Source organism: Cyprinus carpio, chromosome B17 (assembly GCF_018340385.1).
Source record: "Cyprinus carpio isolate SPL01 chromosome B17, ASM1834038v1, whole genome shotgun sequence".
NCBI lineage: Eukaryota > Metazoa > Chordata > Actinopteri > Cypriniformes > Cyprinidae > Cyprinus > Cyprinus carpio.
The window spans coordinates 513,242-530,304 of record NC_056613.1 but is presented as its reverse complement, the minus strand read 5'-3'; the positions used below and the strand labels follow the sequence as shown (position 1 = coordinate 530,304).

At 35.2% G+C, this 17,063-nt stretch overlaps 1 protein-coding gene across 1 annotated transcript; it reads right to left on the bottom strand.

The window, feature by feature from the left end:
- Window positions 1-1,331: 1,331 nt before the first annotated feature.
- ppp1r14d (protein phosphatase 1 regulatory inhibitor subunit 14D) lies at window positions 1,332-12,297 on the bottom strand. Its single transcript, XM_019123803.2, has 4 exons — window positions 11,870-12,297; window positions 2,863-2,943; window positions 2,723-2,755; window positions 1,332-1,792 (listed from the first exon to the last, which is right to left on the bottom strand). Exons 1-4 carry the CDS (start codon window positions 12,041-12,043, stop codon window positions 1,724-1,726), a joined length of 357 nt encoding a protein of 118 aa, XP_018979348.1. The 5' UTR covers window positions 12,044-12,297; the 3' UTR covers window positions 1,332-1,723.
- Window positions 12,298-17,063: the final 4,766 nt, after the last annotated feature.

Below are 17,063 nucleotides of genomic sequence, written 5' to 3'. Positions count from 1 at the left end.
AGCATTACCTGTATTTTATTTTACTTTTATTCTGAGTATTATGCTTGTATTTTATTTGATTTTTTATTTTATTTTATATTACTTTTTACTTTATTTAGAACATTACAACATAATACTTATATTAATTTAATTAAATTTAAATTTATTTAGAGCATTACACCTGTTTTATTGTATTTTAAACATTATACTTGATTTATTTCATTTTATTTTATTTTATTTTTTAATTTATTTTGAGCATTACACCTGAGTTTTTATTTAGAGCATTTTTAATTTTTATTTGAGCATTACACCTGAGTTTTGTTTTATTTTATTTTAAACATTATACTTGATTTATTTTATTTTATTTTATTTTATTTTATTTTATTTTTTAATTTATTTAGAGCATTACACCTGTATTTTATTTTATTTTGAACATTATACCTGGTATGTTTTATTTTAATATTTTATTTCTAACATTGCACCTCTATTAAATTTTCCTCCTTTTTTTTTTCTTTTCTTTTTTTTTTTCTCTCAAAACTCTGGGCAGTCCTGAATCTTTGTGGAAACATGATCATCTCTGTTTATTCACACCAACAACATCATCATCTCTGAAAACAGCTGAGGTTAATAACTAAACCCAGATATGTGGCATAAAAGTTAACCTTCAACGACCATCTTTACTCTTTATGAGCACTACATGCACTTTATCTTTCTCCAGCCTCACTGTTGTTTACTGGCGTGTTTTCTTGTGTTTTATAGTTGACTGGAATCACGCACTGGAGTTTGTGTTTGTTAAACTGTGTTTTCCCCACACACACACATTTAAAGTACTTTAAAAGCTTTAATCAAATGTAAATATACATTAAAAAAAAAAAATCTGGGTTCTGGACAGAATCTGTGACATGCTGTTGATCACCAAAGCCGGTTTATAAGTTTATAAAAATATACAAACATTATATTTATATTCAAAAGCATGAAGCCTGATGATCAGAGGGTTTACAAGCATTTGTATTTTTGCAAGTTCTTCAGTAAAATGTTTGTTATTTGAGCCGTAACGTGTTTAAATCGGCTTATTAGTGCTGCAGGATGTGTTTGGAGCCATGCATTATGGATATCTTTCATTTACGCTGATGCAAATCATCTAAATATCATCGTGTTTACCAGACATACATGTGCATGAGGTGAAATACAGGATAAATGAATGCAATACTGCAAATAATGATGCATTTTAATGCTTATGTCAGTGATAAAAGTGTTATGAAAGATGCATCTTTTATCATTTTTTAACTTAGAATATACTTCACATCAGAGACCGTATTACTGTAATTATCATGCAGTAAATATCTCTGAAATCAGACGATGGCAGAATGTAGATTTTTAATTTATTATCACAAATGGTATCTATGCTTTTCATCTAAAATCTTGAAAAGAAATTGTTTATTATTGCATACAACACTTGTCAGAACAAAATATACCTGTATATATATAAATGGGGAACAAAATGTACATTTCACAATAAAACAGAAACAAAAAAGCATCTTGTGAGTAATAAGAGGCGATACACTTTATCTGCAATGCTGGAGATACTGTACAGAATTATTAGTGGTCAAAAATACTGTTTCTGGAAGTTTCTGTCATTGACCCATGTGTGCTCTCCAGACAGGAGGGTGTGGGCGGGGCTTGTTGTTGTGGGCGGGGCCAGGGGCTTCACATTATCTTGAAAAATCCAGCTTTTGATCTAATACTATTTCTTCAGAGACACTGACATCTTCCGCAGCCCCTTCATCCTGTACAGCAGACCGTTGATGAAGTCCTGCGGTCAGAGAGAGATTTAAAAGTGCTGTTAAAGTTTAAAAACAATGTGTTGATTAATTTATTAAGAAATACTGGCAGTTAAAACCATCTTCGGTAATGTAACTTAAAGTGTATCTGTTCAAAGTTAGTAGCACTTTCTTTTGTGTTAAAAGAACAATTTATAATCAAATGTATTTGGATTAAACAGTTTTAACATAAAAAACATAAACTGATTACATAATTATACATTTGTTCAAATATTTATTAATAAACTATGACATTAGTGACAATATTAGTTAATGTTAAAACTGTAATCTGTAATCCAATTAATATGCAATCTAAATACATAAATTTGTGAAATTTAGGCCTAAACATTTTTTTGCAGTGCATCTGATTTTTAGGTAAATTTCCTTCATAATATTCATACTAAATAAATAGAATAAATATTTACAAAAACTAATAAAGATGAACTAAAATAAAAAAAAAAAAAAAACAACAAAAAAGCCAATAAAAAATACAAATAAATACAAAAACACTTTAAACAACATAAAAGCCAATTCAAAATATTAATACATACACTAATACTTTAATAAATAAATATATATATATAATTCTTAGATGAAAAACTTCAATGAAATAGAAATTCCCTTGTTAGAAGTTAACTAGAAACTAAATCTAAATAATTATAAATAAATATATACTGTGTGTGTGTGTGTGTGTGTGTGTATATTATATATATATATATATAATATTCAAACAAGATCATTTAATTCAAGTGGAAATTTTACATGCCATTAAAATACATAAATCTTACATTTACGACTAAATATATTTCAGTGCATCTGATTTTTAGGTCAATAATTTTTAGGTTCTTCATAATCACTGTAATATGAAGCGTGACTCCTCTGTTAATAAGTGCATATGAACGCTGTTTGTGGTTTTCTCTTACCTCCTTTGGCTTTCCACATTCTTGCAAAAGCTCCTGTTAAAACACAGAACAGCTGGTACAACATCTGTACATGTTTGTCATAAAGTTATAGATGCATGCAGTCACTCTGTAGCAGCAGACGAAGCTGAAGCTGAACATACGTGCAGTCTGGATCTCTGCTCTGCATCTGTCAGCTCTAGAAGCTCATCGATGTCGATCTCCAGCTCAGGAATCTCCTCCTCCTGCACACACAACCCACACACTGTGCTTTTAATAATCTATTAATGATTATGAAAGATATTGGTCCAGAGATATTGCCGATGCAATCAAACTGCAGTGTGTCTAACTGAGAAATGCAGTAAGAGTCAAGCTATTAAATACCAGAAGAAAATGTAATTATGATAAAGATTTAAGGTAGCTGGATGCATCCATAAAACTTACATACAGTATGACTTCACTGACTGTTCAATTTCAATAATGCGTATGGCTGGATGATGGACCATATGGAAAATTAAATTAAATTAAATTAAATTAAATTAAATTAAATTAAATTAAATTAAATTAAATTAAAATAAAAATAAAATAAATTAAAATTAAATTAAATTAAATTAAAATACATATTTTTAAATATGTATATATTTTTAAATATATATTTCAAAATGGCCAAAATATATTCAAGATGTATTTATTGTATTTTCTATCAATATTTTTTGGCAGTTTCTATGTATATTTTTTAAAATATATTTTAAAAATAGATATTATTTTTAAAATCATCATAAAAACTTTATTTGTTGACCTTTGTCTTATTTGTAGGCAACTATTTTTTTGTAGGCTACTGATTAGAAATGTATTTACTTGCCACTTGTTTACTTGTATATGATGGCTGAAACTAAAAATATTTTCAATTTTAAAATATAAATATTTCATTGAGCTTCACTGGAGCGTTGGGTAAAATATGGACAAACCCAGCGATCGGATTGTTTTCAACCAACAGTTGGGTTAAATGTTTAAATGTTAGGGTTCTATTTAACCCAGCTTTTTTTTAGACTATATATATATATATATTTTTCCAAAGCACTATGGTGGATAGTCCACTGTGTTCTTATAAGTAATTAAACAACACTGTAAATAAAAAAATCCATAGGAAAACAGATAATATAATAATATAAATGTAAATAAATTTATGGACATTTTCTTCAACCCTAAAGCAATGCATAATACAATGTGTAGCTCAAAGTACAGGTAAAATACAGCCGTATTTTTACAGACTTTTCTTACAGTGAATATAATTTATGTCAGATATGGACGACTATACCTTGCAGTTGCTAATAGTCTTTTAGTTTGGAGCTCAAAGCGTCTCTGCTGGAGTGTTTTAATGACATCCGCTCCTAAAAGCATCTCAAATTAGACTGATGAGAGAAATGACGAGCCCCAGAGTGACGCCGCATTGAACACTACACCACTGACTTTAAACTCAGCGCACTAACTGCTGAACACATGAACATTAGAGGATCTCAGAGATGAGAACTTTAGAGGAACAGCTGTGTTACCCCGCGGGGCAGTTATTACAGCTGTGGGGCAAAGAGCTGCTGCTTCTCTTATAGGCTGTGTTTATATTGTTGTAGTAATTCTTGTCATTTATTCACACATAACAGCTTGTTGCATATCATGTTATTGTTTATGGAGACTAAATCTACAATTGTAACCATTTACAATACAATCCCAACTCAATGAACTGAAATGCACTTACCAAATTAAACTAAACTAAAACTATTAAAAATCATTTTTGTTAATTGAAATTAAGATGAAATAATATAAGATAAAAATATTAGATGAAAAACATAAACATTAAAAATGTTTCTTGACAAATAACTGAAATAAAATAAGGTGAAGTACTATTACTAAAACTAAAACTGAAATATAAATAAATTAAAGCTCAATAGAAATATTACAAAAATGACAAGCACATAACAAATTTACTAAAACTTAAACTACAATTAAAATAAAAATTGAAAATATAATATTACATGAAAATTTTTTTACTTAAAAAATATTTCTATAAATGCATCCTTAAATGCATCATTCAGAAATTTGTAATCTTGTAAAATAAGTTGAAATACTAAAATAAAAACTGAAATAAAAACAAATTAATACATTTAATTTAAATAAAATTCATAAAAATACTAAAACTAAAATTAAAGTAAAAGCTTAAAATATATACAAACTAAAAGCTAATTTAAATATATTGCATACATTACTATGTTAATAAAGCTGAAAGGAGATAACAAATATTTAATGAAAAACTTAAAAATACATGTAAATAATTAATATTTCTGTTGTCAAAGAAACAAGTTGAAATACTTCTACTAAAACTAAAATAAAAATAGAAAAAGGCTAAACAATGACAAAAGCACAAAACAAAATTACTAAAAATTTAAACTAAAATGAAATTAAAATGAAAACTAAAAGCTATTCAAAATATTATTGTATACTGAAATACAAAATAAATAAATAAATAAAATGGCATTCTATCTTTATTTAATCAACCTTGTGTTATTCTAAATCTGTTTGACTTTATTTCTTTATTTTTTGTGAATGTTTAGCATCATGAATACTTTTATGGTCTTTTTGTCCTTTTAACAGCTTGACTGATCCTGAACTCTGTCTGCATTCATTGTATAGAAAAGAACAGTGCGCACATTCTGACTAACATTTAAAGTCATGCAGGTTTGGATCAACATGAGTGTGAGTTTTGTATATGATTATACAGTCATGGTAAAGGAAGAGGGTATTTCGGTCTCTGCTGGCTTTAGCATGTGCGTGTGTTGTGTCTGAATGAGATTTCACGGATGTCAGGCGGCGCTGATTTTCTAATGTGGATCCATTACTAATCTGATCTTCCTTCCTGCCTCAGGCTCACTGCCATCCAAACACCAACACTGCAAACACATTCACATAATGTGGAAATCTTCTCCAGTAGCACTGACCCCAGAGAATATCAGCACTAACACAAGAGATAATTAAATATACACTCATCAGAATATATATAAAAATGTAAGTTTGTTGTATGTAAGTGGTGCTAAGGTAGAGAAAATATAAATATACTTTAAATATGTATTTTAATTTAAATCTCAATCTAAAATTAAAAAATTATTTAGAATTAATGAAATTATAAAGAATATTAAGTTGCAATCTTGTCTTGCTCAATCTCATATTAAAAATGTAGTTGAGATTGGTTACATTATTTAGAGTTAAAGTAATGTAAAAGCATAAGTTGCCAAGATTTATTGATCATATACATTTTTGCAGTGATGCTAACCATGTTGTCTGCCAAAAGTATCATAAAATAGTCATGTGCATCATGTTCTCATCTGAGAACCGCATTCTCAAAATGTTTTCATGGTGTTCTTTGTACTTCTTGAACACTCTAAGAAATGTTTTTGTAACCTTTAGAGAGCATTCTAATCAGGACAACACAAAAACATTTTAACATTCTTAGAATATTAAAGATATTGTTATATTTAGGGTAAAATGAAGTTGGCAGAATGTTGTAAGAAATGTTTTTGTAATCCTTAAAGTTATAATCATGACAAGAAAAAAAATGTTTTGATGCATTTTAAGGGGAGACACTGCAGGCAAAAACAGAGTTTTTTCATGCACCTGTCAATATTCAGATTTTGGGCTTTTTGGCTTTTCATAAAGTGTTTTTTTCAGACTTATGGAAAGAAAACATCCAAAAGACACTGTTAAGTGTTTCTTTTATAGCACTTTATCTATTTGTGTCAATAGATTTCAATTACAATACATATTTTTAAAGGCCGTTTTCTCAAAATGAGTTTTTTCTCCCACACTGAGCCATAAATCTCCACTTCAGTGGCACTTACACACACCAAACTTTACATTTTTATTCCTGTCTATATTCTGAAGGTTTTTACAGAGGGATTTGTTCATATATAATTTTCTTGATTATATACAACATTTTTTTCCCCAAAAAATGGTGAAAATATATTGTTTTCTAGCTGTTCAAAGTATTTTGTGTGAATTTGTCTTCTGTAAAAAAATTTGACTCTAATATGTAAAAAAAATTAAACAAGAATTTTGAAACTGAATTCATCCTGTGTTCAGATTTTTGTACTAGAAATTTATGCAAATTAGCGCATATTTCATTAAATAATGCCTCATTTACATATTTAAATATAACATTTTAGAAAACTTGTAATACAAAAAATGTTTGCAAATTATCAATGTAATCAATCAACTTGGTAAGTAAGGTGATAACTATTAGTTAATTTTTTTACCCTATTCACCTGCAGTGTCTCGCCTTAAAACAATGTTCCCCCAATGTTCCCTTTCAGTCGGTCACTCTCGACATCATGTTAGTAATAACAATGAATCGGGATCTCGCTTAGAGAGACCAATCCACTTCGAGTGTAAACTAAACGAGCCAATGCACACTGGCATGACGGCAGAAGGCAGACGTGGCAGGACGTCCGGCGCCAGGCCCTCACTCGATGAATCCTTGAGAACCGCTAGAGGACTGATTTCCTGATGTACAGACCTGAGCGGATCCCATACGTGTTAAATCCACAGTATAGTCTCAGAGCCCGTGTTTCCCCAGCAAACTTCTGCCATATTCCAAGAGGGTTACAATCACCTCTAATATGCACCTAAACGGCTGTTCATATGTATAAGTGCTTCCGAAACCTCCTTCAGGAAGGATGGGGCTTCCCAACAAAAGTGTGTGTGTCGTCTCCCGACATGCAATCATGTGTATTTTTTTACACCAGACAGTAAGAAAACACCTAGCAACCGCTTAGAACTCAGAGCAACCCACTGCGAACAACTCATTCATCCATGTTCAACTACGTCATGTTAATAAAACCAAAAACGCGTTATTTGAAGTCAGGGTTGGGCAGAGTAACTGCAGGATCCAATGAGTTCACGCATAAATTACAAATGCTCATGAATAATGCAGCTGTTGACACAGGGGCCGGACTGTTACAGGCGTCCACACGGAAGCGTCAGAGAACCCAGAGTGAAACCCATCAAATATTCATCATCATCGCCAAAACGCCACTCCCAAACCGAGAGAGAGAGAGAGAGAGAGCTCAACTTTAGACAACCATGTGCAGTACTCTGCTGCTTTAAAAGAGCCAGAAGCATATAATATTCCAATATAATCTTATGAATAATACTATCTTAGGCAAGACACTACAGGTAAAACTGTTTTAATTCTGGTCAATTTAGAAATTTGGGGTTATTTGGCTGTTTATAACATATTCTTTCAGAATAGTGAAAAGAAAACATCCAAAATACACTTTGAAGTGTTTATTTAGTTGCACTTTATCTACTGGCATCTCTATTTTAATTATAATACATACATTTAAAGAGATTTATCTCCACTTCAGCATCACTTACATACACCAAAGTTTACAGTTTTATTCTTATCTATATTCTGAAGGAATAAAACCGAGGGGTTTATTTATATATAATTCACCTGATATTATTATTGCACTTTATCTCATTATTCCGTAGATTTCAGTAAAAACACATACCTTTAAAGGCTGTTTTCTCAAAATAAGTTTTCATCTCCACTTCATCAGCGCCTACATGCACCAAATTTTAGAATTTAATTCCAATCTACATTCTGAAGATTTTTATAGAGGGATTTGCTCATATATCATTCATCAGGTTTAGTACAGCATTTTTTTCCTTAAAAACAGAGTAAAAAAAGTTCTGACCCTTGACGATATTTTTCGAATTATACAGTGAGAAAAAGAGTTATCCAAAATCCCCACTAAATACTTTTAGATCTAATATGTCAACAAAAAATAACAAGAATTTTGAACCTGGCTTTATCTGATGTTTAGATTTATTTTCTGGAAATTTGTGTATACTTGCATCTTTAAACATAACATTTAAAAAAAAAAAAAACTTGTAATACAAGAAAATAAAAATGGTTTGAAACTCTTAATGTAATCAATCAACTGGAGAAGTATGGTGACGTTTATTAGTTAAATTTTTCAGACTATTCACCTGATGTGTCTTGCCTTATGCATATCTCTTCAGATGGACTACATCAGTGAAATACCACAGGAAACATGAAAGCGTGCTCTTTAAATAGAGCTGGTTTAACATGTATTTAGGACACAACAGACGCCTTCCCCTCAAAGCCTGTTCCTTTTAAATCCCCTTAAAAAACACTAGAAAAGAAAGTACAGTACAGTGTACACTACATGCTTGTTTATCAGGAATCATTCAGTTCTGTGTCATCTGATGGCTACAGTAGAGTAAACACACACACACACACACACACACAGCTGAAAGATCTGCACCGCTGAATGCTTGAATGTTCCTTGTGTCCTTGAGTGCTTGAGTTTAATAGTAACAGCTCAGGGTCAGACATTAACCATGACTGCGAGGTGAGCCGGATATTTCAAATGCGGAGGCAGAAATGATTTCCTCTGTTCTTGTAATCTGTAATCTAACATTTGGTACACTCTCTTCTATTCTAGTTCTGTCTGGTGATGGGTTTAGTGACCTGTCGCTCGCTGTTTCAGAGGTGAGTGTTGCTGAAAGTGGAGCTAACTTAAAAGGGATGTTGATAATCTCCAACAACTCAAAAACCTGAAACAGCAATTATATTAAAATCTAAAGTTACAGTAAACAATAGAAAGCTGAATAACCGGTGATGTATTTGACATATATTCTAACAGTGTTTGATATCTCACTTTATTTACTGCTCTCTTTTGATGTTGAATTATATTAATTTCAGACTTAATTGTTCATGTTAAGAATTTGTTTCATTTGATTGGTTCACTTGCATGATTTTATGATTTATATGATTTTATATGATTATCTGACTTTGTTGCAACCTAGAATTAAACTGCTGGTCTCGTCTGGCCAGAGGGGAACGACACACTATCTCTACACACTATTTCCCTTTTATTAATACTGTACAGCTGTTTTGACACAATCTGCATTATGAAAAGTGCTATATAAATAACTTTGACTTGACTTGATTATAAGAAATATACCAAATAAAGGTAAAAATGCATAGGAAATCTTTCAATTCTGATACTGAAGCAATGAGAAATTAATACTTGTTCCTTGATACCATAACTGAATCTACATTCGTGCATTACATTTTGTTTTTCAGCTCATGCAATGCATTGCATCGTGCTCTATTTCTTGAGCTACCTGTATTTTTCTGGTATAATGTAAGACAGTTTTACACCAGTGCACAGCTGTCACATGCGAGATATCATATCACAAAAGCCCATGGTGCAGTTCATCATGTTATCAGGGTGGGTTAAGATGGTAACTGAAATGCTGTAGTTTCAGCTATCACAGATTAACCCCTCAGTTACTCCAGAGAGTAAATGACTAATTATTCCTGCAACACCAAGACCATAAGTTCGATTTCCAGAGAATCTCATGGATGCAACGTAGGTAAATGTAAGTTTTTGGATAAAAGCATCTGCTAGATGCAATAATGTAAATAAGTCCATAAAGGTTTAGGATTGCAGATTTCAGGTCTTGTTGGGAGAGACTGGCATTAGAGCGGCTGTCAGTCAGCGGTCCGCGGGTTATAATCAGCACATGTGGGCGTCTGTATCTCACAGAGGGAATGTGGAGGAAAAACAGCTTGATCTGTTCAAATATCATCACCTTCTCTCCTCTAATGTCACTGTATCCTCAGCGCATTCGAGTACATGTCGTGCGATCACACACACATCCCATCACGCTGAACCAGCCAGAATCCTGTTGCCATGGCAGCGCGGGATGCAGCAGATACAGTCTCTCTGATGTAACGCGGCAGATGTCGTGCATCTCCAGATGTCTGTGACTCGTCATCACCGGCAAATCATGACGTCAGCTGAATGCTGATTACAGTCGGATCTGTGCACTCTTTAAGCAATGTCCTGGGTTCAAGAGAACGTAACCTACACGAGCGGCATCTGTGACACGCTGTCATTCATTCACTTAGAGGTAAATCTGAATAGCTATAAGTCTGAATGTACATGAAAAGCATGAATATGTATTTTAGATAAGTGATTATCACTTATAATAATTAATGTAGTACAATATGTGCATTGATACAATCAGGCTATATGCACACTGTCTTAATAAAAAAAAAAATATGTGTATATATAAATATATATATATGACCCTCTCTGTGAAATCCAGGCTAAAGTCTCAAAATCTAATTATGAGATAACAAGCATCAAAGTTTGAGTTCAGCCATTAATTTCAACCATAAAAATCAATATTAAAGATATCAAGGTTACATTTTCACAGAATGATTTTATGCAGAAAACATTAAATCACAAAAAAATGACTTTAGCAGGGTTTTCACAGCCAAGGTCACACACACACAGAAACACACACACACACACACACACACACACACACACACACACACACACACACACACACACACACACACACACACACACAAATACACTAAGACATTCTATAAAGAAAAACTAGTGCTTGTAATGTTCCTCATGTGTAATAAAGCATCTGCTTAATGAATAAATGTACATGAAACTGCACAAGCAGGATGATTTTGACACATTTCTGAAGCTTTAAGCCATTAACTTTTTTTTGGCTCTTCATAGAATAAAGTTTTATAAATGGGATGGCGGATCTCTGACGGGGTTTAACAATGACTCAAACAATGAAATAATTTTGTAAATTGCTAAAATGTTAATCTACGATTATCAAAATGTTCCTACTCAATTTCACGATTCAAACTGACTTGTATGTTCAAACAAGACACGACCACATTTAGTGCACACTGTGGTGGTACCATGGTAAAATACTGTATTTCAACCGACTTCCCCTCAATCTGTTCCTCCTAGCCGTGAGATTAAAAAGAGATGTTTACAAACATCTGCTTCTCAGATGTTTCTCCAGAGATCTCAACAATGTCTCAGAGTTTCTCAAAAATATTGCAATCAAAAGTCAGAGACCTCAGTATGACCTCATTTCTCCTCAAATGATCTGAGCTGCTCCATATTCACTTCATAAGATGACAACTATTGGCTCAGTGAAGTCTCATGAGGAGTTTTAGGAGAAGCATTATTTTTTCTGCATTATTTACTAGGGTCTGATCATGCTGTGATGTGTCTCAGAGCGTCTGTCTCTCTGGATCTGTCTTACCTCGCAGTCGTACAGCAGGTGCAGCTGCCCGTCGATCCACTCCTCGATGTCCAGCCTCCTCTGGAGGTCTTTGCGGTTGTATTTGACCGTCAGTTTGCCCAGTTTGCGTTGGGCAGGCTCCTCCTCTTTGGTCTGAAACATCACTCTGGACTGGGTGCCCGGCTCCGACGCCATGCCTGCCACAACCTCACGCCAGCAGGGAGAAGACCAAGAGACAGCAGCCTCTCTCTCTCTCTGTCTGTCTGTCTCACAGATTCAAACACAGGCTCCTTCAGTCGCCGTCTTGCTGTTGTTTGCTCCTCAGTGTGTGTGTCTATACAACACTGTGTTTCTGACTCATGATCGTGGAGTTTCTGTACGACAGCCTCCTTTAGTGCCTGTCTTCTGTCTGCGCTCTACTAACACTGACTCCCTCCCTCTCTCCCTCTCTATCTCTCTCTCTCTCTCTCTCTCTCTCTCACTCACTCACTCTCTCTGCTGTCTTTATGTGTGTGTTAAGGAGGAACATAGTTCAACTTAAGACTGATAACATGCAGTAAGATTGAGGTCAGAGGCCAAACACTTGTTTTAAAGCACTTGTTACTATTAATGGAATCCATATGCAGAATTAAATATGACATTTATATTTATTCATTAAAAAAAAATTATCAAAAAAAATGTACTTATTATTTCAATTCTAATAATAATAAAATATATATATATAATATGTATAATTATAATTAATAAAAGAATAAAGAACTTAAGCTATTTTGTTTAGTTAAAAAAATACTAATTGTTTTAATCTATTAATACATTTGTAAAGAAGATATGCTGTTTACTAGTGAAAAACTCACCATGACAACTGTTATTGGTTGCCAGGGTGTTGCTATGCGGTTGCTAAGATGTGTCTGTTAGTGTTACTGTTGCTAGGGTGTTCTGGGTGTTCTTAGGGGGTTGTTAAGCTGTTGCTAGGGTGTTCTGGGTGGTTCTTAGGGGGTTGTTAAGCTGTTGCTAGGGTGTTCTGGGTGGTTCTTAGGGGGTTGTTAAGCTGTTGCTAGGGTGTTCTTGTTCTGAATGGTTGGCCGGGTGTTGCTATGTGTTTGCCTGGATGTTCTGGGTGGTTTCTAGGGTATTGTTATAAGGTTGCTAAGAGATTCTAAATGACAGTTAGAGTTTTAGTGTGCTCTGTGGTTCCTAGGGTGCTCCAGGTTGTTCCTGGGGGTTGCTAAGCTGTTGCTAGGGTGTTCTTAATCTGAATGGTTTCCAGGGTGTTGCTATGTGTTTTCTTGGGTGTTACGGGTGGTTGCTAGGGCATTGGTACAACACTATTAAGATATTCTGAGTTGCTGTTAGTGTGTTACCATGTGGTTTCTAGGGTGTTCTGAGAGCAGTTGGGTGGTTGCTATCCGGTTTCGGTGGTAGTTGCTAGGGCATTAGTATAAGGTTGCTAAGATGTGTATGCTGTTAGTGTGTTGCTATGTGGGTGTTGCTAAGCTGCTGCTGTGGTGTTTTGGGTGGTTGCTCTGTGGTTGTTAAGATGCTGTGAATGGTTGCCAGGGTGTTGCTATGCAGCTGCATACAGAATGTGTTCTGCGGGTTAATAGAATGTTGCCATGCAGTTGTTGGCTTTTGTGAATGGTTGCCATGGCATTGGTTTGCAGTTGCTAGGGTGTTCTGATTGGTTGCCAAAGTGTTCCTATGTGGTTGTTACAGTTTGCTAGGGTATTTTGCGTGGTTGCTAGGGCATTGGCTTAAAGTTGCTAAGATGTTCTGATTGTCTGTTAGTGTGTTACTATGTGGTTTCCAGGGTGTTCTGAGTGCTTAGACCTGTTGAGTGGTTGCCAGGGTGTGGCATTGCTTGGGTATTTTGGGTGATTGTTACAGGGCTGCTAAACTTATTCTTGGGTGTTTTGGGTGGTTGCTAAGCTGTGGCTAGGGTGTTCTGAATGGTTGTCAAGGTGTTGCTATGTGGTTCCTACAGTTTGTTAGTGAATTGTGCATGGTTGCTAGGGCACTGGTTTAAAGTTGCCAAGATGTTCTAAATGGCTGTTATTGCTTCTAGAGTGATCTAGGTGCTTAAAGTGTGGCTAAGCTGTTGCTAGGGTGTTCTGAATGGTTGTCAAGGTGTTGCTATGTGCTTCCTACAGTTTGTTAGGGAATTGTGCATGGTTGCTAGGGCACTGGTTTAAAGTTGCCAAGATGTTCTAAATGGCTGTTATTGCTTCTAGAGTGATCTAGGTGCTTAAAGTGAGGCTAAGCTGTTGCTAGGGTGTTCTGGGACTTTGCCCCATTATCAGAGGTAATGGTGCTTTCATTACAAGTGATATCCTGTGCCAGAAGGAAATGGAGAGTAATGGATGTGACTATGCCCCGTTTCGATTAAATGGGGATCAGAAAAGAGCCATATATGTCATGTGTCATTACATGACAAAAATTGTAGTTAGTAACGTAATCCATTACTTTACACATTTCAGGTAATATAATCGGTCTACTTTTGACCTTATTAAACAGATTTTTAAAGGATAATCTTGTGCCATACCAAGTTTTTTAAATGTAATATAATCTAATTAAAGTACTACATTTTTGGAATCAGATGACGTAATCCAGATTACATGTAATCAGTTACTATCCAGCACTGTCGATAACCGTTGAGATACAGATGTCAGAAAACGGCAAAGAGAATGTAATGGTTTACTTGAATGTGTTTATTTTCTTTTGGGATCCATTTAAACTCATCATAAGCTCGTGTAAGACTTCTTTTTATCTAGTGTCTATCAGGCTCAAGTATGACAGAAGCGCGGTCACCTGTGTCTACCAGCACAGATTATCTTTATGTTCACCAGACAGAAAACCTCCAAACATGCATTCGAAATCAACCATGTCTTTTATAGCTGCCATTATCAGGAGTGTGAGTGATAAGGCCTGAAACTAAATGGGCGCACCTTAATAAATGATGGATGAGGAGACACGGCGATGCAACAGACTGGAGTGCTTTGGACATAACAAAACTTGATATGCGAGAAACATGTTTATGGTGCCCACAGCCCATCAATCATTCTTCAAGCCGTCCAAACAGAATTCTGTGGTGTATTCCCATGTCAAAGTGTACAGTAGGCTGGACAAAAGGCGTGCATCGGCTATTACAAAGATCCAGTTTCGATAAAAACTATGGCTGCCTCTTTTCCCTTTTGTTTTGTCAGGGCATATCAGTCAAGTGCAGCTCCACTGCTTCTCCTGCCGATCTGCCGTCTGTTACAAACTCTAAATTATTGAGCAACATGGCAGCTCATCTTTCACAGCCAACAAATTCATTCATCCGAGCCAAGACTCAAAAATAGGGCCAGCCGATGATACAGTGCATGCATTCCCTAGAAACGCTGTGCTTTTTAAGAAAAATAATAGATTTTCTGGAGAAAATATGGTGTTTGTCCATGTAAAGCTCGCCAACACACACTAGGGTGTTATGAATGGTTGCCAGGGCATTGCTCTGTGGTTGTTAAGATGCTGTGAATGGTTGCCAGGGTGTTGCTATGCAGCTGCATACAGAATGTGTCCTGCGGGTTAATAGAATGTTGCCATGCAGTTGTTGGCTTTTGTGAATGGTTGCCATGGCATTGGTTTGCAGTTGCTAGGGTGTTGTGGATGGTTGTCAGGGTGTTGCTATGCAGCTGCATACAGAATGTGTTCTGCGGGTTAATAGAATGTTGCCATGCAGTTGTTGGCTTTTGTGAATGGTTGCCATGGCATTGGTTTGCAGTTGCTAGGGTGTTGTGGATTGTTGCCAGGGTGTTGCTATGCAGCTGCATACAGAATGTGTTCTGTGTTTTAATAGAATGTTGCCATGCAGTTGTTGGCTTTTGTGGATGGTTGCCATGGTATTGGTATGCAGTTGCTAGGGTGTTGTGGTGGTTGCCAGGGTGATGCTATGCAGTTGCTAGAGTGTTGTGAATGGTTGCCAGGGCATTGCCCTGCAGTTGTTAAGGTATTGTTTATGGTTGCCAGGGCATTGCCATGCAGGTGCTATGGTGTTGTGGATGGTTGCCAGGGTGTTGCTATGCAGCTGCATACAGTATGTGCTCTACAGGTTAATAGTGTGTTGCCATACAGTTGCTAGGATGCTGTAGATGGTTGCCAGGGTGTTGCTATGCAATTACATACAGTATGTGTGCTATAGGTTAATAGAGTGTTGCCCTGCAGTTGCCAGGGTGTTGTGGATGGTTGCCAGGGTGTTGCTATTCAGTTGCATATGTGTTCTGCAGGTTAATAGTGTGTTGCCATTCAGTTGCTAGGGTGCTGCAGATGGTTGTCAAGCCATTGCTATGTCACTGAATATGTGTTTTGCAGGTTAATAGTGTGTAGCCATGCAGTTGTTAGGATGTTGTGGATGGTTGCCAGGGTGTTGCTATTCAGTTGCATATGTGTTTTGCAGGTTAATGGTGTGTTGCCATGCAATTACTAGAACCTTGTGGATGGTTGCCAGGGTGTTGTTATGCAGTTGCATGTGTATTATGAGTGGTTAATAGTGTGTTGCTATGCAGTTGCTAGGGTGTTCTGGATGGTTGCTTACTGGCCCAAATGAATGAGTCTCTTTAATTTTCCACTCTCTAGATTTGCCTCGAGTCCCTCCTTAATGTGCTCAGAAGAGTCAGTCAGTGATGTAAATGCATGATCAGCCTCAGCACAGTGGGTTTCAGTGCTTACATAAGAACATTCACTGAGACTGAGGCTGATCTGCCGTGTGTGAATGTGAGTGTATCTTTTTGTCTCTGTATGGCATCGCTCCAGGATGAGTCAGCGAGTGTTGGCTGTGTTATCAAAGCTCAGTGTTGTTGTCTTTAACACTCCCACAGACAGCTGATGATGGTATTCAGGAGCTTTAGATGTAACTGCCATCTAGTGTCTGTAGCGAAGAACTGTAGGTCTTTTTTTTTTTGATTATTGGCATACATATATATATATATATATATATATATATGCCCTTTCTTCCTTTCTATATAATATATATATATATATATATATATATATATATGCATCAAAATAAACACAGTAAAATCTTGTCTGGACTGCAAAATGATGTTGTGCTTGTCACACTACACTGAAACACTGACAGTGAGATTTAGTGACAGAAAGAAAATGGAAATGGAAATATCTCACTTCCTGCATCAAAAACCAGCACTGAGGTTTAGACAACTGAACCTGGAAATTTATGAATGCC

Excerpts from the sequence above, each read along its gene's own strand:
- ppp1r14d (XM_019123803.2), bottom strand. The coding sequence starts at position 12,043 with ATGGCGTCGGAGCCGGGCACCCAGTCCAGAGTGATGTTTCAGACCAAA. Across the intron at positions 2,944-11,869 it reads ACCTGCTGTACGACTGCGAG|GAGGAGGAGATTCCTGAGCT; the intron begins GTAAGACAGATC and ends TTGTGTGTGCAG. Across the intron at positions 2,756-2,862 it reads AGCAGAGATCCAGACTGCAC|GAGCTTTTGCAAGAATGTGG; the intron begins GTATGTTCAGCT and ends GTGTTTTAACAG.